A 26903-nucleotide genomic window follows, 5' to 3' on the forward strand; every position below is an offset into this window, starting at 1 on the left:
ATTAATCACCAAATAAACTCTGTGACTTTCCTTGGGTGACCCTTTCACCATGAACTCCAGGTCACAACACATTAACTGTCAGTTCAACTACCACAAAGTTTTTGGAGACTGTGGCTTCCATGTCCAGGCACATCGCAAATAAATCTCAAATGGAACCTGGTATCACTCTGAAGGAATTCTAACTTTACATTATTGAGGTAGTTTACCAAGGTGGCTTCAGAGTAAGCTAACTTTACACACCCCTTTTTTAAAAAGACACATTGACTCAGTACCATGATCAGACTATTGCATTTAGCAATTTGCAGCATGGGTGCAAAAAAACAAAACAAAACAACAAAAACACCCTACATTAAAACCCTTTCTTGGAATGCCTTATATTGTCCACATGACAGACAGTAAAACAACCTGTATATAATTAATCACAAATAGTCTTCGACTTTTCTGCCCATACACATAAGTATTGTCTAAAACATTTCTCTGTAGCTGCTAGGCCCTGCTACCACTGTGCTTGGCTGAGTTCATAAATCTCTTGTAACCAGTAGCTTCCCTGTCACTTTTCTGGCTTTCCTCTCCTGCTAAGCTTGATTTCCTGGCAGTAATTAAAACCTTCTGCCACTGCCATAGCTACTGCTGCTGCTGGAACCACCATAGCCACCTTGGTTTCGTGGTTTGGCAAAGTATTGGCCTCCACCACCATAGTGGCCAGAGCTTCTGCCTCCAAAATGTCCTCCTTCCCTGGGTCCAGAATTTAAAGATTGTTGTAGTTACCCAAACCGCTGCAGCTCCTGCCACCCCTAAAATGACTTCCATCATTACCAAATGCAGTCTAGCCATCCCCTATGCCGCCATAACCACTACCACTTTGATAGCCACCAAAGCCACCTGACCCATGGATATTCCCTCTATGACCAAAGTTTCATTCCCACCAAAACCACCTTCGCGACAACCACCGAAGTTTCCTGAACCACTTTGCCATCTTTGGCTGGATGAAGCAGTAGCCTTTTTTTGCTTAGATAGGGCTCTCCTTAGTTGTGGCCATTCACAGTGTGGTATTTTTGAATGACAGTCTTGTCTACGGAGTCATGGTCATGAAAGGCTACAAAAGCAAAGTCCCTCTTGTTGCCACTGTCTCTGTCAGTCATGATGTCAGTCATTTCAACTTTTTCATACTGTTCAAAATAATCTCTTAGGTGATATTCTTCAATGTCTTCTCTAATGCCACCAACAATCTTTTTCACAACTAAGTGGACACCAAGTCTTTGAGAATCTTCTCTTGAGAGAGCACTCTTTGGTTCTGCAATTCTTCCATCCACTTTGTGTGGCCTTGCATTTGTGGCTGCATCTACCACGGTGGCATATGTGACAAACCCAGAGCATCTGCAGTGCTTGGTGTTTGGATCTCTCATTACCACACAGTCCGTGAGCGTTCCCCATTGCTCAGAATGGCTCCTCAGACTCTCATCGGTTGTTTCAAAGTTCACATCTCCAATAAAGAACTTCCACAGCTGTTGGGACTCTTGGAGACTCTGACTTAGGCATGATTGGACAGGAGGGAGACCTTAATGCTTACTCAGCAGTGTCTAGGGGTAGAAAGTGAGTTTTGTCACAGTATTTGAAAGTTATTTCTCCTAAGCCATTTCCCCCCATGGTAATTAGTTAAAAAGAAAAAAAAAATCTTTGTCTGTAAATGCAGTCATTATTTTTATTGTATTTGGCTTCTGGATTTCTTCCACCAGCAAAATAAGAAAGGGGGAAACACCCACATCTTTCGACACACAAAAATGTAGCAAAGAAAAATATTGTATCTCTATCAAAGAGTACACTGTTATCATAGCATCTTATTTTCAGTTATTTATAATGAAATATTTGTTACTGATAGTCTACTCATAAGCTGTTCTTCCTGGAGGTTTTATGCCATAATTTTCAACTACGTCCAGTTATATAATCTTCATCAAGGGGTTAAATATTTTAGATGAGATTCATACATTTAAATGTTTGATGTTAGATTGGCTTCCTGTATTAAAATCAGGAAACCATTTTTTATCCATTAAAATGAAGAGACCATATTTTTAAATAGGTGTTGTATCTTTGCCTACTAAATTTCTTTTAAAAATATTACATATATTTTTCAGGCAACTGCCTGACAATGGAAACCTTGTTTGTTTGTTTGTTTGTTTGTTTTCTTTTTAAAAATTACATCTGCAAATGTCTTAATATTTTATTTTGATTTGTCAAACGGTGATTTTAATTTTACATGTGTATGCAGCATATACTTACTCATTTACCATCAGATAGCATTTATTTACTATGGTTCATTCATTTATTTATTGAAATGCAACCAGCCCTTATATGGCTTATTATTTCATTTGAGAAACCAGACTTATAAAGAGGAGTATAAAAGAAATCCTTGGAGTATAATGGATAGAAAAATATCTTTAATTCAACAAATTTTATTAATTTATGTGACCCTTACACCTTATTCAGCGAAGTGTCACTGTGTAAAGAAAGGTAGCTATGGCTTCTGCCCTTCTAGAAGCTTGTAATTTAGATTGTATAAGATTTGGGACAGGACATAATAAGATAATACTGATGATGGTAGGTAAGTGAATACAAACTATATATTAAACTCTTCTATATTATTTATTTACTTATTTATTTATTATTTAAATGTTTATTTCTGAGAGAGAGACAAGAGCGTGAGCACGTGAGGGGCAGAGAGAGAGAGAGGGAGGCACAGAACCCAAAGCAGTCTCTGGGCTCTCAGCCTGACATGGGCCTCAAACCCACGAACTGCGGGATCATGACCTGAGCCGAAGTCGGACGCTTAACTAGCTGAGCCACCCAGGTGCCCCTGTATTAAACTCTTTACCTACATTTTCACAACAACCTTATGATGTAGTTCAATATTGTCTTCTTCATTTTATAAATGAGGAAACTAAGGCCTAGACAGGTCAAGTAATTTGTCCCATCTCATACGGTTAATACACAGAAGATACAGGGTTAACGGTCTGTGTGACTTGATGTCCCATTCACATGGCCACCATATTATAGCATAGAAAATTACATGATGTTACAAATAGCAGAAATGCAAGGAAAAATTGTTAATTGTCTTAAGAAGTAAAATTGAATTTTTATAGAGATTTAAATGAGGGGCAAATTTCATCTATTTGGGGAAGATAAGGAAAGACTTCACTATTTAGCAGATGCAAATTAAAGTCAACTAATACAATGTACACTGTGTATACTGAATTCTCATAGAAAGCTTTCACTCTCTGTTTTTTGAAAGGTTTAATGAATGATAAATAGACAGAAGAGTGGTTCTCATACCCAGCTGCGAATATATATAACTGTTATAATCACAGTTATTGTTAATTGTACTATAATATTCACATTATGCTACATGATGAATAGAACAATAAATAAATAAATACAATATTTGCTCTCTAAAAGATGTTCTGTAAAGCTTGCCAGTTTTCTGAATTGTAGCTTTGTTAAATGATTGGATAAATTCTTGTCTTAAAATTGCCTCTTCGTAGCATTAAAAAAACAAATACAGTAAGGGAGCTAAAGTCTTATTCAAGTGAGCAAAGCATGATTTACTTTGTGTGTACAATTGAAAAGAATTATCTCATGACTTTTAACACACAGCTCACTTCTTTTGAATCTGGCACTTGAAGAGTTTTGAGCAACAGAGAATAGAGCCTGTGAGAAGGAAACGGCATTATTTATCTCTGAGAATAAGCAAGCTCAGGAAATAATTTTTCAGAAACATTTTCCAAATAATGCCCCTGATTCTAGGATAGCTTTATGTTTCACAAAAATACTGAGGATGGTTATTTGAGGATATACTTTGACTTGATCTGGTTGGCTTTCTGTGTACAGATCTTTCTTGACTTCCCAACACTGTTACATCCTGATAAACTGCATTTAATACACCTAACCTGCCGAACATCATAGCTCAGCTTTGCCTATCTTAATTGTGCTAACTCCACATTAGCCTGCGGTTGGGCAAAATCATCTAACACAAAGCCTATTTTATAATGAGTTGTTGAATATCTTATGTAAGTTATTGAATATTGTACTGAAAATGAAAAACAGAATGGTTGAAAGTGTATCAGGTGTTTACCGTTGACATTGTGTGACTGACTGGGAGCTGTGGCTCATTGCCCTTGCCCAGAATCACCAGTGAGCATCATACCCCATGTATGTTGATAGCCCAGGAAAAGATCAAAATTTAAAATTTGAATTGTGATTCTACTGAATGCGTATTGCTTGTACACCATCATAAATTTGAAAAATTGTAATTTGAAACATCATCGTAAATTGGGCACTGTCTGAATAACTATTATGATACTAACATGGTAGTGATATATTTGCTTTTGAGGCACATATGTTAAGATTGAAATGATACAGAGAATACAGATTAACATGAAATTAATAAAACATTACATGGCATTTTTGGAATGTCATGTTTGTAGATAGGGTGGCTCAATGTCATTACGACGTTAATTCTCCTGAATAAATCTACAAATTCAAGGCAATTCTAGTAAACCTCCCAGTAAGATTTTTTTTTAAAGATTTATTTATTTTTGAGAGAAAGCGCAAACTGGGAAGGGGTGGTAGAGGGTACAGAAGATCCAAGGCAGGCAGGCTCTGTGCTGACAACAGTGAGCCCGATGTGGGGCTCGAACTCAAAAACCTTGAGATTAAGACTTGAGCTGAAGTCGGATGCTCAATCAACAGAGCCACCCAGGTGCCCCCCACCCCGCTTTTTTTTTTTTTAACATTTATTTATTTATTTTCCTCCCAGTAAGATTTTTAATGAAACCTAAAACGTTGGTTTTAAAGCTCCTATGGAAGAGGAAGGGCCAAAAATAGCCAATTTTTGGAACAGGACAGTTTTGAAGAAATTTGAGGATTGGAGATTCATTAAGCTCTAAATGTGGTATTGTTACAGGGAGAGACAGAGAGCCCACAATGGGGAGCACACAAACAGAGCCACACAATTACAGATGGTCGGTCGTGAAAGGCCAGGCTTTGCAGACACATGAAGATGGACTGGTCACTAAATAGACTGTTCAGTAGATGCTGCTGGGACAACTGGCTAATTGGGAAAAAATATATGATTATTTTCTTACTTTTAGCCACAAACAAAATCAATACCAGAGGGGTTAAAGGCCTAAATGCAAAAAACAACACTCAGAACATCTAAAAGAAAACAGGAGAATATACTTATACATTCCTAGTGCGCAAGGATTCCTTAAACACAATACAAAATGCAAAAATTACAAAGGAAGATTTACCAAATCTGACTACATTTAAAACAAAAACTTGTATGAATAAAGACAATCCCATAAAATAGAAGTGAAGACAAACCACAGAGTAGGAGACATATTATACATATAAACAACAAAGTACTAGTATCCAGAATGTATAAAGAACTCTTAAATTAGGAAGAAGAGAGGTAGACCAATTAAAAAGTGAGGGTTGATGGGGGGTGGGAGGGAGGGGAGGGTGGGGGATGGGTATTGAGGAGGGCACCTTTTGGGATGAGCACTGGGTGTTGTATGGAAACCAATTTGACAATAAATTTCGTATATTGGAAAAAAAAATAAAATAAAATGTATTAAGGGGGAAAAAAAAAGTGGACAGAGGGTTTAAACAGACAATTTGCAGAAGAATGATAATATACATATAAAATATACTCAAGTTACCAGTAATCATGGAAATGCACAGTGAAATGAAAACCATGGAATTCCATTTCCTGGCCATAATTTTGTTAAAATTTAAAATGTCTAACAATTAAATACTTATTTTGTAAAAAAGGGGAGATTGTCTTCTCATATGAGAATAAGTCTGGGTAATATTTCGGAAAATATGTGGTAAAACTATGACTTTTCCAGTCTAGAGAAACGGTTGCACCTGTATACAGGAGACATTTATAAGACTGCTCGTTGTAACCCTTAATGCGAGTACAAAGAATGTATAAGTTGTAGATTAGTCGATCAGCAGAATAGTATTTGACAGTGAAAGTGAACTAGACTTGGCTGCATCACCATAGACAAATCAAAAACTGTTGATTTACAAAAAGTTCTAAAAGGATATAATACAGTAGCATTGCATTTTTTAAATGTGTAGTTCTAATACATGCAAAAGCTGTACTATTATTTAGGGATGTCTACAGATGTGGTAAAAAGTAAAGGGACATGAATTGGGATGATAGATAACATATTCAAGATAGTGTTATCTTTTAAAAGGGAGAGGAAAGAAGATAGATCAGAAAAGGGTCTGCTTTCTTTCTTAAGGTTGCTTTATTATTCTCTATACATTTTTACTGAAAATTTTAAAGCATAGTTGGCACTTTTTAAAAAGACAGTTACTAGTTGGATAAAAGAGAAGGATTACTGATTCATCCAAAAATGTTAGTAATGGGGCACCCGTTAAGCATCTGACTCTTGATCTCAGCTTGGGACCTGATCTCAGGATTGTAAGTTCAAGCCCCACATTGGGCTCCATGCTGGGCATGGAGCCTACCTAAAGAAATGTTAGGATTGCAGTGAGGTTGCATTTCTTATTCACTCATGTTTGAATTTCTCTTGGTTGCTGTTGTGCACACAGAGAAGGGCAGTTTTCTAAAAGGTGAACAGATGGCTCTTTTGAGACATGTGGGTGAAACTAAACCAAATATGGCTTTCCACGTCAAACTTCCATTTTCTCCAAGATGTAATACTTGAATATAAAATATCTTTAAGAAACACATCATTGTATAATATAAGCTATTACCTGCCTCAAAATTTAGATACACGCACATGCACGCACCTTTTTTAAACAAAGAGTGAAGTGTCATAGTTTGCGTTTGCCTAATCATGTAAGAGGTAAATCGTATAAGGCCGTTTTTGTACAGATTTTATATGTCCTCGTTGTATCCTGCAAGTTCGTGTATCCTTCAAAGTTAATAAGCTTCTCTAGAGATGAGAATGAAGATTAAAGACAAAGACAGACAGTTGATTTGTTGCCACAGCTGCCTTTTCCAAGGGGATTGAATTAAACATTCAGATGTTATAGTTGATAGCTGCATGGGGATGTGTTTTTTTCAAGTCTTCTGACAAAAACAAAATTTCCAATTTGGTTTGAAGAAGAAAAAATCAAAACCCTCTGTAAAACCTTATCCCTGAAGCCTGAAGGCTCTTTCTTTGAAGAAAAGACATATGATTTCTCCCAAGGGACAAGCAGAAGTCTTTGTCAGCTCAGCCAATTTAGTTTGGGAGACACAAATTTCACATGACATTCTCTGATTTTATCCAAGAGATACTCTTAAGCCAGTAAGACTGGCACAGGTGGGTATGTTTTTACAAGGCTATACAATACGCTGTGCAGATGTACACAATAGAAGAGATGTGGTTACCTCCTTCAGGATTTCCTTCCTAGCAATTTTAGAAATTGCGAATGAATCTTGTGCTGTGGTCCTGTGACAATCCCACATGGGTGACTCTATAGCTCCTTTTTCTGTTTTCCTGATTGGTTTATCTACTCCTGTTAGCACAGGCTTCTGATCTGAAGGAGAGAGCTAAAGATAGAGCAACACTCTGAGTCACTTCTGAAAGACAGCCATTTTCTCTCTGTCAGGAATCTCAGATGAACCCAGTGACTGTCTGAATCCTTTGTGCTGATGGTAAACTCAGTGTAAAGCCTCCTACTCTTTGGCCACCACTTCCTCCAGTCCTCCAATTTTGATAATTCATCAACTCTAAAAGGGTCTCCGATCCATTGAGCCTCCTGCCTTGTCACTGCCCACCTCCTGTGTCTGCGTCCCTCTCCTTTTCCTCAGATTCTGTAGTCCATTATTACGGCCATGCTCTTGTCCCTTCCTCCCTCTGTTGTACTCACCCAGAAATTTTCAACCTGGTAAATCTATTTCTTTGCCTACTCTGCCCCAACACCCAAGCAACTGATTTTGACTAGACATTCATGCTGACTGATTGCACCTTAAGTGTATTTACACAAAGTTCCAGGGCACTCAGCACTGCCTAGCCAACTCATTCACTGAGTAGCTATCACCTCACGGCCCTGTGACATCAGTGCTCTCCTTCTGCTACTAGATCTTTTCCATCATCTTTAAAAAGGAAAACTTCATCTGATCCCTCTTCTTTCTCCAGCTCCTGTCTCGTTGCTCTGTTCCCCTCTAAAGCAGAGCTCCCCAAAAGAGCTGCCTATATTCAATCTTTATTTCGTCATTTTCCACTCTTCTGAATCCACCTCAATTAAATTTTTGGCCCCACCATTCTGCTTGTGTCACGGCCCCAGTGATCCATCTATCTCAGGCTTTCTACAGGACTTGGTCCTGGTGACCCCTCCTTCTCCTTGAAAGTCTTCCATCACTTGGATCACCACCCTTCCCACGTCATGAGCCACTAGTCACCTTTCCTGCTCCTTCTCTTCCTGCCTTTTGAAGTCTTTGCAACTCTTCTCTTGTTTGATTCCCCCACCCAAGTGATCATAGACCCATGGCTATAATATTTATATGCTGAGCACCCCAACTTCAAGGAGACAGAAGCTCCTGTACTTGGGACTTTTCCCAGACCTTGCTCTGTGTATCTCTTCATCTGGGTGTTCATTTATAAAAACTGGTAAATAGATACCACTAATCACTCTCCACAACTTCTCCACAGAAATCTAGAATCCTATACTTCCAGTGGCATTCATGACTATTCATTCCCTTTGGAAGTGTCTCAAACTTGAGATGCTTAAAATTTATTTTCTACCTCTCCTACTAAAAAAAAAATACATCATCAATGAAGCTATATTGTAAGATAGCACGTTACCCAGCCTTGTTTCTCTTCATAGCCCTGGTGGTTACCTGACATTACGTCACATATCTGTATATTTATTTTCTTGTTTCACCCACTTGATTATAACCCCATGTTGACGGGATCTCATTTATTCATTCCTTATAGTAGGCAGCATAACGATCCTTTAAAGATGTCCATGTTTCTATTCCCAGAATATGTGAATGTGTTTTCTTACATGGCAAAAGAGACTTTGCAAACGTGATGACGTTAAGGATCTTGAGTTGGGGAGATTATCCTGGATTATTCGGGTGGGCCCAATACAATCACTGGGTTGCCTGTAAGGGGAGGAAGGAGGCATGAAAATTAGAGAAGGAGATATGGTAATGGAAGCAGAGATTAATGTAATACAGTCAGGAGCCATGGAAAGCAGTAGTCTCTAGAAGCCGGAAAAGGCAAGGGACAGACTCTCTCAAGCGTCTCCACAAGGAACACAGCTCTCCTGGCACCTCTGCAAAACCTATCTTGGACTTCTGACCTCCAGAACTTTAAGATAATAAATTTGTGTTGTTTTAAGCAACTAAACTTGTAATTTGTCACAGCAGCAGTAGGACACTAATGCACTTATGTATCCCTGGCATTTAGAATTTCTCTGATGTGTAGGTGCTAAATAAAATAATGCTGTTTGAATGAGTGTTATATCTTCATTATTTTAGATTGCATACAGAGATTATTGAAGTTTCACATTTGTATTCTAAATGTTATTGAAAGTAAATAATCCATTCTTTATTTGAAAAATAATAGTTACCTTTATTTTTGTCCAGCAAAAGATTTTTTTGTTATCGTAGTCTGTTTCAGGCAGGCATTTTATAACTGTGTGTGTGTGTGTGCGAGCGTGCAGTGATTTAAAAATTTCAGAATATCCTTCTGCTCAGGTCATGATCTCACGGTTTGTGAGCTTGAGCCCTGCGTCAGACTCTGTGCTGACAGCTCAGAGCCTGGAGCCTGCTTCGGATTCTGTGTCTCCCTCTCTCTCTGCCCCTCCCCTGCTCATGCTCTGTCTCTAAATAAATAAATAAATAAATAAATAAATAAATATTAAAAATTTCAGAATATCCAGAATGGAAGGGACTTTGAAGGGCATTCAGTAGAATTTCCTGACCTGATGCTTGTATATTTTTCATAATATCCCTAACAAATGACCATCGCAAGTCTATTTTAGCATTTTCAATGATGGGAAACTCACATTAGCTCACATCAAGACCACTTTGGATAGACTTTTCTGACTTTTGTCTGTTTTATTCTGTAGTTACAGAATTAAGCCAAGACTAAAATCATTAGTTATAAGCCAACACTGACTTATTTTAACCCATTTATTATATATCTGAAGGCCAAGTCATTGGTTATCTTTACATGTGACATGCCTACTTTTGCATTCCTATTTGTCAGAAAGTCTTTATGCTAGGCCATTAGAAACCATCAAGTATGCTGGGGGGGGGGGGTGGGTGGGTAAAAATCAAGAAGTGATTTGCAGATTTGCAGTTAAATGATAAATGCTTCCATTGCTCCCTTATTGTGCCTCTGAAGAGGCATTTCAGACAGTAATTTTTAGTAGAGAATGGCATTAGCTTAACTTTGGGTTTTTGCTTGTCTCCAAATACTGTCAAATTATCAATATTTATATTTTGTTCATGGTTCAACCGATATAGGACAGTGAATTCAGTGAATCGCAATCAAAGTTCCACAACAGCTGAGCCCTATCAGTGTCTCATGCACTGTACTAGACACCTGAGAAAAAAAGATAAAGTTATGGCCACTGAACTCAAGAGACTACCTCTCATAAACTAGTTGGGAATATAGACATATGAACACAAATATAACAAGAAATGACAGTGCTCTACTGATGGCAGGAATGATGACTTATGAGAGTGAAGTTACACCCGTGATTAGTTCTGACTTGCTCACCCAGATGGAGTGAGTGAGAAGAGGAGGAGGGATAGGAGGAGGAGGAGGAGGAGGGAGGGGAGGGGAGGGGAGGGGAGGGGAGGGGAGGAGAGGAGAGGAGAGGAGAGGAGAGGAGAGGAGAGGAGAGGAAGGGAATGAATATAATACATGATCTCCCAGGTGTAATGGAGCACCACAGTATCTTGAATGTTCCATTGTTCATTATATAAATAGTAATAGTTTAGATGTGGGGCCCTTGATTACATTGTCACATGGTTAATTTCCTGATAAAAATTTGCTTACAAATGCCACAATTTTCAATTTCTATTAATGTATTAAAAATTCGTTCTCTAAGTGACGAGTGAAAAATTGTGCATTAATTTTTCCATGACATCTACACAACCTGCTAAGAGCCCTTTGACCCCAGAATATCAGAGCTTTTGTATATAGCTCTCCAGCCCATCAAAGCTGTTTGCATTAGTCAACTCTGTACCTCTTGTTTTATTTTGTATGTTCCGATGGGGAGTCGAGCCTTTTAACGTGTAGAAATAAGGGTTTCTCAGCCACTCAAATTTATTCATGCAGTTGGTGAGGCTGCATTTTCCATCTTTGAGATGGCAACCATGGGCCTATCCAAGGATAGGGGTGGTGATTGTCCTGCCATCCTTTTGGAGGAAGCGGTTCCTTGGAGAACTGCAAGCTCCATGAAGGAAGGTGCCACATCTCCCTTGCTCTTTGCTGTGGCTTTAATGCCTACCATTGGAGGCCTTCGTTTGCTGACTCAGCCAGCGAAAGAGCTCTTCTTACCTCCCTGTACTTCACGTGTCAGCAATAAAAGAGATATGGGAACATAGTGTGATTTCTTCCTTTTATGAAGTACCAAAGCATTTGCTCTTTTCTGCAGTCTTCTAGTCATTTGTCTGCCGTGTTTCTTGTTCATTCTGCAGTGCAAGTGATGTGCCAGGCGCTGCAAGGGTTCTGGGCCTTGCTCTGTCTTCATTCTCTCACCACAACAGAGAATTCTTGAGAGCAGAATTCTTACACACTTCTCTTGCACCATGCTTACGTTTATTTTTTTTTTTCAATTTAAAAAAAAAATGTAGGTCCACATTAGTTAACATATAGTGTAATATTGTTTTCAGGAATAGAACTTAGTGATTCATCACTTAGTTACAACACCCAGTGCTCATCCCAACAAGTGCCCTCCTTCATGCCCATCACCCATTTAGCCCATCCCCCACCCAACACCCCTCCAGAAACCCTCAGTTTGTGGATATTTAAGAGTTTCTTACGGTTTGTCTCCCTCTCTCTTTTTATCTTATTTTTCCTTCCTTTACCCTATGTTCATCTGTTTTGTGTCTTAAATTCCACATATGGGTGAAATCATATGCTACTTACCTTTCTCTGACTTACTTTGCTTAGCATGATATATTCTGACTCCATCCGTGTTGTTGCAAATAGCAAGATTTCATTCATTTTGGTCGGCGACATAAAATTTAACGTTGGTAAATGCTTAGTATGATGTTGGTGCTTGGGAAGCATTTACCCAGGAAATGAATGCTAGCAGCTTTGAGGTAGGGGAGGGCCTGATGCACTGAGAGCAGTAGGGACCAAAGCCTCACTTGCTGGACTTTGGATGGCCCAGAATCTTAAACATATTTTTGCCTTTCTCATTTTTTAAATTTTTTTATTTTATGAATGAGTGTGTTAAAACTTCCCCAAGCTGTGCATCTCTCTCTCCCTGTACAAATAAGACGCAAAGTTGGGGTTGGTTCATGGGAAAGAATCTGCTAATTTCTAGGCTCCAGAACCTCTGAGAGACAGCTACGTCAGGTGGCTAATGTAGAATGTAGATCAAGTTCTTCCCCTCTCTCTGCCCATACCCTTTTCTGTGTTTTATTCATCTCCACATGTCATATCATAGTAATCTATTTGATGCTGGTCCCAACAAGAAAAGCATTGTTAAGACTGCATTGAGATCTTTTACTCTCTAGACCTCCCTTTACCATCTAGGGAGTGATATTTGCATGTAGTGATATTTGCATGTACTTATGTAGGTGTGATGTGACCCGTGTGAAAAAGACTGCCTTGGTCATATGGAGTGTTTGGTTTCCATCTTTGAGAACAGTAGTAAAATCTGCATACAAACGCTTAACATATTCAAAAGGATTCAAGTTCCTGCCCAGTCGAGGGGATGCAGTGCTAAGGGAGTGGGCATAGCACAGTCTAGTGAGGGAGACAGACAGTAAACTGGGAACAAATATGTAGACACCAACTCTGATCAGTTATGGAGGAAAACATCAGGATGCCATGTTGGAGAATGGAAGGTCCAGTTTCAGGAAGGTTGTCAGGGAAGACCTTCTGAAGTGACAATTAAGCCGACATTTAGAGATCAAAAAGAATTCAGTTCTGCTGGAAGGGCAGAGAAGGCATTGCAGGCAGAGCAGAAGCAATGTTAAAAAAAAAAAAAAAAAAAAAAAAAAAGTCTGTTCTTTGAGGAGGAATTATTTTGGGATGAGGATCATTGCGTTGTACATGGCCATCCACACATTGTTCCCGATCGGTGAGATGACTGCCCAGGATCTGGAATGCAGGCCGTGATTGTGAGGCAGGGCTTCTCAGCAAATCCTTTTTATATTTCATACTCATCTTTATGGGGCTTTCATTTCCATCATTGCCACCAGCCACTAGCCGGGGACCCAGGTAAAGAAATTCTGTATGTTTCTTTCCCACTTCCCTTAGCTCAGAGCATGAATGAGTGGGTCATAGTTGCTTCTGGCTAATCAGTAACATTAAAAATCCTTTGTGTTAACTTGTTCTTCCATGGTGTGTGATTGCTAGGAATTTTGCTTCTGGACATTTTAATGACAATTTTAGCTTTACTTCCCCACGTGGAATGAATAATTCAAAGGGTTAGTAATGGGATTGTTTTGAGGTGTGGATTTTAATGAGTGCTTCATATCCTAAAATAATACCACTCAGGTATTTTGGGTTCACACTTTAACATTGTCAGGCACATCACAAAGGGGGAAAATAGGGGTACAGAGCAAAACTGCTCAGTGACCAGGATGGTTTTTGAAGATAAATATAACCTGCTAGACAATAAAACAAAAATATAAGTTTATAAATTTCAGAGGGTGAAAAGTAGAAAAGATGTATTACCAAATGACTGAAGGGCTCAAGCTTCAGGAGAGCCAAGTCTTGGGTCATGCTACCCACTGCTAGGTTCTCACTGCCTAGAATGGTGCCTAGCACAGAGCAGGGTCCCGGGACTATTCGCTGAGTGAACAAACAGAGAGACCCTGAGCCAGATACACTTAGCTAGGTAGGAGTACAAAGATGCATTTTATACATACTTTTAAAATACACTTGAATTGTGAATGGTGGATTTTGAGTTTTTTATTATTTTCAGCAAGTGGTGAATTTGTAAGATTGTGACAGAGGAAACTTGAAAGTTTTCATATTCCTAAAAAAATGGTTGGAAGGATCATGGAGATTTATGATTGGTTACGTCTCATACATCTTTCCTACGTGTATGTATGGCCTTGGGCAAGTTACTCAATCTCTCTGTATCTCTGTTTCCTCATTTGTAAAATGGGAATATTAGTAGAACCTACTTGATGGGATTATTGTGAGAATTAAATCAGTTCATGTGTGTAAAGTACTTGAAACAGTACCAAGTATAAAACAAGCCCTGTTGTCACCATCATCATCATCATCATTAAGGTAACATGTTTGAGGTGACCTCTCTCAGGAACTCTGATGTGATAACCAGAAATGTAAAATTGATTAAAAACTTTAAAATTTTTTCTGTGATATGTATTTGGATTTTTGTTTGTTTTTCACAATAGCTTTAACAAGATATAATTCACATACTATAAAATTCACCCTATTAAAGTGTATGATTCAAAGGTTTTTAGTATATTCACAAAGTTGTGTAACCATCACCAGTATCTAATTTTAGAACTATTTTACCACTCCAAAAATAATCTTAGAACATTTTATTTCCTTCCTTCCTCCCTCCCTTCCTTCCTTCCTTCCTTCCTTCCTTCCTTCCTTCCTTCCACTCTGTCTCTCTCTCTTTCTCTCTCTCTCTCTCTCTTTTTGGCTCCATACCCAACATGGGGCTTAAACTCACAACCTTGAGATCAAGAGTCCCATGCTTTACAGACCGAGCCAGCCAGGTGACTGAGAATTTTAGATCATTTTCATCACCCTCATACCCACTACCAGTATCTACCCCTTCTTCTCTCCTCCTAGCTCCTGGCAACCACTAATCTCAGTCTGTCTTCATACATTTATCTATTCTGACCATTTCACGTACATGAAATCATACAATGCATGGCCTTTGTATATAGCTTCTTTAACTTAGCTTAATGTTTTCAAGGCTCATTCACATTGTAGCATATATTAGTACTCCTTTCCTTTTTGGGTAAATAACATTCATTGTATGGTTATACCACATTTTGTTTATCCATTCATTATCACAGCATTTGGATGCATATGAATTGTTTCCATTTTCTGGGCTATTATGAATAATGCCTCCATGACATTCATGAGCAAGTTTCATTTGTCTTCGGTATATACCAAGGAATGGAATTGCTAGGTCTTTTGGTAATTCTTTAACATTTCAAGGAACTACCCAAACTATTTTCCAAAGTGGTTGTACCTTTATGCAGTTGCACTAGTGAATATATTGAGGGTTCCAATTTCTCTACATCTTCACCAACATTTCTTAGATTCTGTCTTTTTTGTTTTAGTCATCCTAGTGGGTGTGAAGTGGTATCTCATTGTGGCTTTGATTTGCATTTATTTCCCTGATGGCTAATGATGTTGAGCATCTTTTTATGAACTTGCCGTTTGTGTATCTTTGGAGAAACATCTATTCAGATACTTTGACCATATTTTGAGGTATTTTTCTTTTTATATGTGATTTGTAAGAGTTCATATGTTCTTTATATGTTCATCAACAAGTCTCTTATCAAATATATGATTTGCAAATATTTTCTTCCATTCTGTGGAGGTTTTTTTTCAGTTTTTTGATCATATCTTTTGAAGTACAAAAGTCTTTCATTTTGATAAAGTCCAATTTATTTAGTCAGTTATTTGTACTTTTGGTGTTGTGTCTAAATAGCCTCTGTCTATCCAAGGTCAGGAAAATTTATTTGTATGTTTTCTTCTCAGAGTTTTATAGTTTTAGTTCTTATATTTAAGTCTATGATCCATATTGAGGTAATTTTGTATATGGTGTGAGGTAAGGGTCCAAATCCATTCTTTTGAACTTAGACATCTACTTTTTCCAGCATCATTTGTGAAAAACACTATTCTTTCACCATTAAATTGTCTTGGCAACCTTGTTAAAAAAAAAACAATTGACCATAGGTGGAAGGACTATTTCTGGACTCTCAGTTCTATTCTGTTGATCTATATGTTTGTCTTTATGCCCACTGCCATATAGATCTATTCCGGTGATCTATATGTTTGTCTTTATGCCCACTGCCATATAGATCTATTCTGTTGATCTATATGTTTGTTTTTATGACTACTGTAGTTTTGTAGTAAATTTTTAAATTGGGAAGTGTGAGTCCTCTAACTTTATTCTTCAATATTATTTTGGCTATTCTGGGTTCCTTGCATTCCTTATGAATTTTAGATCAGCTTGTCAATTTCTGCAAACCAGGCAGCTAAGATTTTGATAGGAATTCTATTGAATCTGTACATATCAATTTGGGGAGTATTGCCATCTTAACAGTATTAAGTGTTCTGGTTGGTCTATGAACGTGTCACAGGTGTGGATGCCTTTCCATTTATTTATATCCTTAATTTCTTTCAGTGATGTTTGCAGTTTTCAATGTATCAGTCTTACACTTCTTTTATTAAATTTATCCTAAGTATTTTATTCTTTTTGGTGCTATTGTAAATGGAGCTTTTTTATTTTATTTTATTTTATTTTCAGGTTGTTCATTTCCAGTTGTTTGGAGGGTTTTTATGTTTTTTGTTTTGCTGTGGTAAAATATACACAACATAAAATTTACCCTTTTAACCATTTTTAAGTGCACAGTTTACTGGCAATAAGTATTCACAGTGTTGTGTAATCATCACCACTATCTATTTTGAGAACTTTTTCACCATTCCAAATAGAAACTCTGGACCCATCAAACAATAACTCGACCCTCCCCGTCCCTCCTGCCCATAGTAACCTTTACTATTTCTCTATGAATTTGCCTATTTTACATACCTCATATTAGTAGACTCATACACTATTTTCCTTTGTGTTTGGCTTATTTCACTTAGCATAGTATTTTCAGGGTTCATCCTGTTGTAGCATGTATCAGAATTCCAGTCATTTTTGTGGCTAAATAATGTTCTATTGTATGTGTATACCACATTTTGTTTATATGTTTATCTGCTAATGGATACTCCTGTTGTTTCCACCTTTCGGCTATTGTGAATAAAGCTGCTATGAACAATGGTGTAAAAGTATCTAAGTCTCTGCTCTCAGTTCTTTTGGATTTATCCTTAGGAGTGGAATTGTTAGATCATATGGTAATTCTATGTTTAACTTTTTGTGCAACAGCCAAACTGTTTCCTATGGCAGCTGCACCATTTTATATTCCCACCAGCAATTTCATGAGCGTTCTGATTTCTCCACATCCTCACCAATACTTGTTATTTTTGATTTTTGTAAAAATAATAGTCATCTTGATATGGTATTTGTTTTTAATTAAGAATTGGACTGCATCTAACAGTCTTTTTAGTGGTAGAATGCCTCCTCTTTCAGACAAATACATACAAAGTGTATTTCATTAAAATACCAAGGAAAATAGTAAATTTTCTCTATTCATTGTTAACTTTATTTTCTCCCTGCAATAGTAATTTCTATAATACTGTATTTGAGGGTAAATAATTAAATGAAAGCTGGTTATTTAGAAGAGGAATATTGAAAACTCCTTTTAAGGCTTGGAAAATATAACTCTTCCTATCTTTTCTATGATGTCAAAGATAACAGATACCACTGTTAGAACCTTAGCAGACAAAGGTGAAGAGATCAACAGTTATTTCTTGAACCCTTCTTTATTGTCATCGGAATGTTCACCAACAACCTCGAAAAAGAAAACAGAAGACACGAGTGACTTCCCTTCTGAGAGCCAGAGAAGCATACCACTCGCCGTGACTGATGCTTTAGAGCACATCATGGAACAACTCAGTGTTTTGACACAGGTGGGTTAGTGTGCTTTACGTGTACTTCAGGGTGAGTTAAAATAATCCTGGTTGCGGTAGTTTGTAGAACTTGCAGAGCAGGGGGAAGTTCTTTTTTCTCAGAAAGGCAAGCTCAGGGTGGCCATTGATATAGCAAGGCATGCTCTGCTGGGCTGCTCTAGTAAGATCTTACAGAGGGCACGCGTGTGTGTGCCCGTGCATGTGCACGTGCGTGCACATACACACACATGCTCACACATACACATACACACACACACACACACACACACACACACACACACACACACCTGCCACGGCACTTTATCTGGCTTCTGGAGGCCAGAGGGCACGGTAGAGACTATAAAGAATGGCACTGGTACTCCATGCGGTAAATGTATTTGATTCTGCTCAGTAACGTTTTACTCTAAGATTTTTGATGTAGTATGTTCAGATTAGGACATTATCAAAGAAATATTTAGGGCTATTGAAAAAATGGTGAACAGTTTTTGGTTAGAATGAAATTTTGACAGTTTATAGTTCTTCCCTTAGAGTTCTTCCCTTCCCCTTTAGAGGCAAGGAGCAGATATTCTCACTGTCCAAGATGTAACTTTCCTCATTTCAAAGCTTTTTACATTGATGTTGTGTTCTTCTGGAGGTGATAGTTTTTATAGTTTTTGCATTCTTGTTTTAGAATTTTAACTTGTCCGTTGATGCCATTTTACATTTGCAAAGAAGGTATACTATGGATCTTTATGTACCAAAGGTCTTCCAACTCTCGGTCAGGAGATAATAGATGTCATTTAAGAGAAGTTGTGTGTTGAAATGGATACATCAAAGGTTTCTCCTCCAGCTCTGTTGATTGTTTCCTTTGAAGAAGTCTTATTGTTCCTGCAATACGTAGAATGAGCAGACCTTGTTATAAGTTATACAGAAAGAGAGGCTATAATGTGAACTGGAGAGATGTCAATTACTTTTCCATAATACATATTTCATGTTGGAATAGCTCTTGCATAGAAATCATCTCATTCTGTTCTCATCACTGCTGTACGTTATAATCACCTGGACAGTTCTAAAGCATACAGATGGCCAATTCTCATCTCCACAGAATCCATTGCCATTGGTCTGGGGTAAGGCCCTGACATTTGTCTCGTTGCCCAATATGATTATGTTTTACGGCCAGGGTTTAGAACCACTAATTAAATGAATACTAAAAACCAGGGATAACATCTCAGGGCATTTAGAGGCAAGGGGCATATATGTGGATTTGGGGCCCTGTCAGAATGTGGGGAAGAGCCAGGTGAGAACTTGGAGTCATCATACGATTTGTTCAATGAAACTCATATTAAAATCACCAATTTTCATTTTGCAATATTGTGCTGGAGGTGACTTTCTCTGCGTTTGTCAGACATTTCTTTCCTTTAAAGGCAGTTTCCCTTTCAGATTTAGTTTGGGTTGGTTTATTTCCCATATTGCCCCAACTTCTTCACCTATACTGTTGCATTCGATGTTAGGTTGTTCTTAGAGACTCTTCCAAATGAGTCTGTCCACTCTCTATTCTTCTAGCCTCATGATCCATCTCTCCCAATTCAAGGCTAAATGAATCACTTTAAGCTTTATTGACTGTTCCTTTTAATTTTGAAAGGCTGGCTTTCTTTTTACAATTAAAGAGGTTAAAAGCAAGCCCAGCACACTTGCAAAATAGAAACACTGAATCTGTGGGCACGTAGCAAGTAAAATAAACATGTTCTGATGCACTTTAATTACAGATGACTGAACATCTAACTCAGTGTTTATAACCTATCTGTACTGAACTGTAATTAGAAATAAATTAAAATAAAATTACATTTTATATGGTAGATGAATGGAGTTAACCGGTGTTCAGGGTATTGATAATATACATATAAATCCCTTCAGTGGGATTGGAATAATGTGTATAAAATATATGGCAAAATGCTTGGCCCATATACGTACTCAAGAAATGGTAAAAAATATTATCAGCATCATTTTTTAATTAGTCATAATATATAGTATGAAATATAAAAGTAAAAGCTGGTAAATAATGGTATTTTAAAAATTGTTTACCTTCAGAGGGTGATAGGGAATCAATTCATTATCTTGAAACTTACTAAAATAACCAAGCATTTATTTTGCCTTTTTTTTTTATTAAAAAAAAATTTTTTTAACGTTTATTTATTTTTGAGACAGGGAGAGACAGAGCATGAACGGGGGAGGGTCAGAGAGAGAGGGAGCCACAGAATCTGAAACAGGCTCTAGGCCCTGAGCTGTCAGCACAGAGACTGACGCGGGGCTCGAACTCACGGACCGCGAGATCATGACCTGAGCCACAGTCGGATGCTTAACCGACTGAGCCACCCAGTCGCCCCTGTTTTGCCTTTCTTATATGAACTCTAGTACTGGATAGCCACATAGTAGATGAGGAAAGTGTCTCTTATTAATGAATTATCCCAACTAATACTTTTTTAAAGGATGAGATTAGAATATCATCATTTACAATCCTCAAGAATGAATAGATTTATGCCTTGAGCAGTTCCCAACATCACGAGAAAAGAAATGATCAAACCTTATTAACATGGCTTCTAACAAAATAGACCACTACCTATAGTCTTATCTATAGATCTCAGTAGATCTGTAGTCTTACAGATCTGATATGAGTCTCCTCAAGCCTTTGAATCCAGTTGCCAATTTGTAGAGCATACAGAGAACCAAACGGACCAGACTGTACCCTCAGCGTGCTCTTTTTCACCTTCAGACTGGTGGCAGTGCTACAGGCAAACTCTACTTGAAATGGCCTGAGTCTGTCAACAAACAAATTATAAAGAAAAAAAAGGGAGAGGGGATGAGAAGCTGTAGATTAAAAGGAACTTTAAATGACATGTCAAACTTTGCAAATGGGTGAGACGAAATTATAGTGTCTAGGGATGTACACCTGAAAGATAAAACCATAAAGAGACACAAGAAAATAATTTGGTCAGGAAAGTGGCTATTATTGGGGGAGGACAGAAGTGAGGACTCTGCGAGGCACCTGGGAGTAACTCTGGGGCGGCTGGCAGCGTTCCAGTTCTTGACCTGGGTGCTGGTTATGAGGGTACTTTTCTCATGAGAATTCACTAAGGGACATGTGTTTTGTGCAACTTCCTGAATCCATTTTATTTTAGAATAAAAAGTTTAAAAAGAGGAAGTAGTCAATATCACAAAAAATTGGATCTGGCACATTTAAAAGTAGCCATTTGTGTGTGTGTGTGTGTGTGTGTGTGTGTGTGTGTGTGTGTGTGTGTGTGTTTAGTCAGAAGCTCATTTATTAGCCAAAGGAGTTAGAATAGCTAAGATTCACCAAGTCCTGGGTGCCAGGCACTAGCATAAGCATTTTACGTGCATTATTTCATCCAGTCTTCCTAACAACCCTGTGAGGTGCTGTTACCATTTTCAGGCTGTGAGAACTGATGCCAGTCATTACAATATTTTCAAAGTAAACTAGGTTTCCAGCTCCCTGGGGTGGTATAGCTATGGTCCATCATGGATTGATCGTGCCAGAATGGCCAGTGATGACATTTAAGGAGCCCGTGGGCTGGGCGGGTGGCGTTCCGCCCCCACTCCCCACACTGCCATGTAGCATGAAAGCCCACTTAGAACGGTTCGTGTGGCCTCTTCCCTGGCATCCGTGCTTTAGGAGGCCAGACAAGAATGGTCTACAGAGTCCTCATCTTTTTTCTCACCAAAGGCGTCAGATTTTATCTTTTCCTCAAATTGCTTGCTAGTGCTTTTTACCCCGTGGTAGAGCCCAGAAGCTGAACAAGCTCTGGGGCTAATTTTGAGCCCCTTCCTGGCAAAAGGGTGGACATTCCAGTTCCTAAAAGCATCCCCTATGCAGAGATTACCATCACCGTCCTCACCATCAGGTCACCAGGCATTGATTATTTTGTCCTCCTTTTGCAGACTGTTTCAATCTTGGAGCAGCGACTGACTTTGACAGAGGATAAGCTGAAAGACTGCCTTGAAAATCAGCACAGGCTTTTCACTGCTATCCAGCAGAAAAGTTAAATAGAAAAGTATGAGCAGAGGCATGATAAACGAACACATGTACATAGGCTCGGGAAGGTAGTACGAGACGCTCCCTTCATGCAACACAACCATGTGCTGATTATAATGATCATGGCATCTCTTAAAAGGGTGAGCAACAGAACCAAAGGCAGAAAAGGCACAATTAACGACCAATTTAAACACACAAACCAATGTCAAGGACTAATTCAAATCATTACTGATTATAATTGCAGTAATAAAGTGGTAAGTATTCAAGTGGCTCTATATTTTCCCCCATATTATTTTAAATGCCAGTTTTCATTTATAGTCCAAATCCTGCCAGGAAAGTAATCAAATCTTTGAGTTTCATTGTTAAATCATTGCAGTTAATCACGTTCAGGCAATTCCTTAAAGCAATGGATGTGTTTCTTTAGTGAACAACACCGTTGGGGTGAAGTAATACAGTTACCTCTAAAACAGCATCCTGTATGCAGAGAATGAGTTAGTGCTCTGACTCATATTTCTTTTAGCTCAAAAATATTTATTCTTTCTTAACAATGCCCTGAAATGCTGATCTTACAAAATTCCCAAAGTGTAGAATTTCCACAGCAAGAACACGCTTATTTTAATTAGCAACAGCACATACGTGGCACAGGGCGGTGGGTTGTTACTTAACTTACGGTGTACGTGGCTTATCCTTTGCTCAACCTGAAAGAAAATGAAGAGCTAAAAATGCGAGAAGCTCACGCGTCTTTCCTCTCGTAGATGAGTGCACTGAATGATTTGGGTTGTGTCCAGACCTATGCCCTGGTTTACAAAGCCAGCATTAAGAGTGGTTTCAGTAAGCTCTGGAGCTTGAAAGATGCAACGGTGATATTTACAAATACACACACATGTATATTCACATGCTTCAGAAATGTTGCTGAGGGTGATTTTGGCAGCTGAGTAAATAAGTCCGTATAATATTCACATCATTGTCTTCCTATTTTTTTTTTTTAAATGAATGTGATTTAAAACAAAATGAAATTGAGCCTGGCATTCTAAAAAATGCTTAGGGTGATTTGGTTACAAATTAAGAATTTTGTTTTATCTAAAACAAGGGATTAAATTGAAGAAAAACAGATTAATATTAGCTTGTTTTTCTGTTAACCTAAATTAAGAACAAAGAAGGTGGGAGAGGGCAGTCACATTTATGCTGTCTGTAGGTAACATGGGGAAAATGTTTTGAAAAAGAAGCAAAAGTCAAATCCTATTTATGTACGAGTCTGTATTTATAAATTTTTCCCAAATAATTTCAATAATATCTATAAGGTGGTTTTTAAAAAAATCATCTCATTCTGTGTTTTAAGTGCCTTTTTGTATTGTACTAAGTGTGAACTTGTAGACATTTTCAAGAGTTTATAAAGACTAAGTGGTATTGTATTTTTATAACCTTGTACAAAAGACCAAGAACTGAAATGTCATAATGTTTTTCGTTTACAATTTCTTAAGCCTCAAACAATAAAGACACTTTACCTTAAAAAAAAAAAAGTTGTTCCTTTCTTTCTAAATGATTAAACCTTGAAATACTAAACTTCTTATCCAGCTCAGGCACCTTTAACTTTGTATAACAATCTCCTGGAGCATCTGTCCAAGTGTCCTGGGCCCTGTCCCCTGAGTGTACGCCTCACCAGGTTGGTTGGGACCCAACCGTCTGCATCTTGAAGAAGCTCACAGGTGGTGTAGATGCTGGCTGGCCTGAGGCCCACGCTGTAGAAACCGGTGGTGAAACTATAGTCACTTCTTACGACACCCACGTATTTTTACAGCCATCACAGACCTTTGTAAGGGATCTAAAAACAGTGATGATATAAATTAAAATGCCTCGAAACTGGGGCATCTGGGTGGCTCAGTCGGTTGGGTGTCCGACTTCAGCTTGGGTCATGATCTCACAATTTGTGGGTTCGAGCCCCGCGTCGGGCTCGGTGCTGACAGCTCAGAGCCTGGAGCCCGCTTCGGATTCTGTGTCTCCTTCTCTCTCTGCCTCTCCCTGAGTTGTCCTCTGTCTCTGTCTCTCAAAAATAAATAAATGTTAAAAAAATGGTTTTTTTAGTGCCTTGAAACTTGTTCAAGAGAGTCACTTATGATCTCTTCCCCCTTTTTCTAGCTTCTAATTGGTCTTCATCCGATTTCCAGCCTGTCCTGTGTATTCAACTGCCTCATCAACACCTCCACTTGGAAGACTAGTAGGCCTTTCTGAATATGTCCGAAACCAAACTCTGCTCCCCCAGCCACCAGCCAACTCCTCCCCTAGTCTACCCATCTCTGCTGGCAGGTGCTCAGCCCGAAGACCTTAGAGTTAGGCTTGCCTCCTTTCTCACACCTCACGTTCCATTCCTTCAGCAGATTTCGTCTCCATCACCTGCCAGGGCCCAAGCCACCCTTGCCCCTTACCTGGACAACTACACGTGCCTCCTGGCCGGCCTGCCTGCTGCCCTCCTCGCATAGTAGGCCAGAGCGGTCACTGAAAAGCGAGTTTAAATGTGTGGCTCTTCTCAAAACCTTTCAGGGCTTCCCATCCTACTCGGAGCCAAAACTCAAGCCTTGACAGTAGTGATGTGACCCCTCTCCCCTCCTCGTGGACCTGCTCTCGCTTCTGCCTTGGATCTCCCTTACTCACTGCCCTCTGGCCGTAGCGGCCTCTTTGCCTGCCTTTGAAGAAGTAAAACAGCTCCCACCTGAGCGCATTTGTACTTGACATTCTCTCTGCCTGGAACACTGTCCCCTCATAACATTCCAGCCCCGCTCACAGCCTGCCTTTTCAGAGGTGCCCTCCCTGAGCACCCAGTGTGAAATCATTCACTTCCACTCATTCCCTGTGTGTCTCCGGTCCAACGTAGACAGCAATACAGGTGCTATTCTGCCTCTTCCAAGGTGGCTCTAGGTTCTCAAAACTCAAGCGCTATCTTCAGATGCCCCACTGAGCACATCACCTCATGCACAGGAACTCGGCAGATACTTGTTGAGTAAATGAGAACTTTCATTGATTCGAGTGGTTTTAAAATGTTGGTTGTTCAATCCACTTCCAGCCAAAAGCAGTAAAAACTAGATCGAGGGGATTGGAAGAAATAGCATAGGTAGCAATTTAGATGCTTGATGTTTGGGGCAGAGGGGGCATTGCTCTGACTTGCTGTTTGTTGCATAGCTTCACAGTGACATGCTAGGTCCTAGCTGTGTGACCTTTAGGAAAGGTACTCACAAAGCTGCGTTTCCTTACCTATAAAAGGTGACAGTAACAACTGAATTATGTTTGTGAGATGATTAGCACAGTAGCTATCACAGAGTGAAGTGCTCAATACATGGTGGGTATTATTGCTATTTATTAATCATTTTGTTTCCCCGGACTGCATTTTCAAATACTATTTCAACTGTACCTGTGGCAAGGATACAGGTATGGCGTGGTAATGAATGGAAGTGTGATATTTAATCCAAAATTAATGTATTAAAAGTACAACAAAAAGAATAAATGCGTAAAAGAAATTAGCCTTCCGCACACAGAAAACCTCAAGGTTCAGGCCAAAAGCTAGCCTCTGAGCAACTTCAGAGGAATTCAGCCTGAGAATACAAATGCCATAATTACCCTCAATAAAGGCAGGGCAAAAGTGGGAAGTGGGAGAAGGGCCTGGAATGTGAACCAGTAAGTGCCAGTAAGACCAAGACTTACCCGGAACTCATATTATCCTTGGCCTCTGACATTTGGAGAACAAGTATTATTTGCTTTCTGCCTTTTCTTGAAAGACAAAGCAGTCCAGATCGTCACTTAACATTTCATTCCCGTGAGGAGCAAACTTGGAGTCTGTTGTTCCCAAGATAAATCCTGTGCATCTAAGAGGATTGAAAGATGAACCCTCTATCCCTGGGTGGAAATATTTGGGTGCCGAAATGATTCCCCTATTTGGAGGTTGTTGGTGAATAATCACGTTCAACTCATGAGCAAACTTGATGGTAAGCATAGATGGGTCTCGAACAGATATTTAAGTGGAATTGTGTCTTTAAGACGTTGTATGCTTCATATTCCACTATGTTTTTGCCATATGAAGTCACGAGGTTTTAGACTCCATGCACCAGGGGATTTATGAATGTACGCTGAATCTAGGAACACGGTGTAATTGCCAGTTTGCCCTGCATAAGCCTCAACTGTGACTCAGGTAACACAATGGCAGCTTGGGCTTACTAGGAAAATAGGGCGGTGGCTTGCCAAGAGGCGGAGGTTAACGGGGGTGGAGAGGGTGTGCACAACTATTTTTCTTTGCAAAGTACAAAAGTTGAATTTTTTTCCCAGTCAACTTTCAAACATGTTCCTAGTAAAAATAAAGTCTCCGATTTGCGATTCTTCTCATAATAAAGTAGATTTCACAACAAAAGCAGTAAGGGAAATAGCCCAATCATGTAAAATTTCTAAATTTATAAAGCAAACAGTACATGGCAGGAAAAAATTGACAGAAATGCAACACAAATGAGAATATCAACTGTTCAGAAGTAGAATTTTATTTTTTCCCCATTTTTTAATGTTTGTTTACTTTTGAGAGAAAGAGAGACAGAGGTGTGAGCAGGGGAGGGGCAGAGAGAGGGAGAGACAGAATCCGAAGCAGGCTCCAGGCTCTGAGCTATCAGCCCAGAGACTGACATGGGTCTGGAACTCACAGACAGCAAGATCATGACCTGAGCTGAAGTCAGACACTTAACTGACTGAGCCATCCAGGCGCCCCATAGAAGTAGAATTTTATTAGTGTTATCATAGTGTCAGACAAAACTAATAAGGCAGCCTTAACATACACACAAAGAACTACATGGAAATGTAAGAAAATTTTCTTTTTTGTCTAAGTGTATTTTTAAACAAAATTTGACCATGTTCTGGGCTACGTGATATCAGATAAGTTACAACGCTATATTCCA

The 26903-nt window shown here is 38.9% G+C and overlaps 1 protein-coding gene and 1 pseudogene across 5 annotated transcripts in view; one reads left to right on the forward strand and one right to left on the reverse strand.

Annotated features, from left to right (window-relative positions):
- POC1B (POC1 centriolar protein B) overlaps positions 1 to 22251 on the forward strand; it is a 95580-nt gene extending 73329 nt beyond the window's left edge. For all 5 annotated transcript variants that reach the window (XM_019446397.2, XM_019446402.2, XM_019446398.2 and 2 more), the window contains 2 exons: positions 17733 to 17951; positions 21885 to 22251. In XM_019446397.2, coding sequence (XP_019301942.1) covers positions 17733 to 17951; positions 21885 to 21989 — 324 coding nt within the window. In that variant the 3' untranslated portion in view covers positions 21990 to 22251. The remainder of the gene's footprint in view (positions 1 to 17732; positions 17952 to 21884) is intronic.
- On the reverse strand, positions 553 to 8864 carry LOC128774907 (heterogeneous nuclear ribonucleoprotein A1-like; annotated as a pseudogene).
- Positions 22252 to 26903: the final 4652 nt, after the last annotated feature.

The sequence above is a fragment of the Panthera pardus genome, unplaced genomic scaffold, assembly GCF_024362965.1.
Source record: "Panthera pardus isolate Hobbes unplaced genomic scaffold, ASM2436296v1 HiC_scaffold_6, whole genome shotgun sequence".
NCBI classification, from domain to species: domain Eukaryota; kingdom Metazoa; phylum Chordata; class Mammalia; order Carnivora; family Felidae; genus Panthera; species Panthera pardus.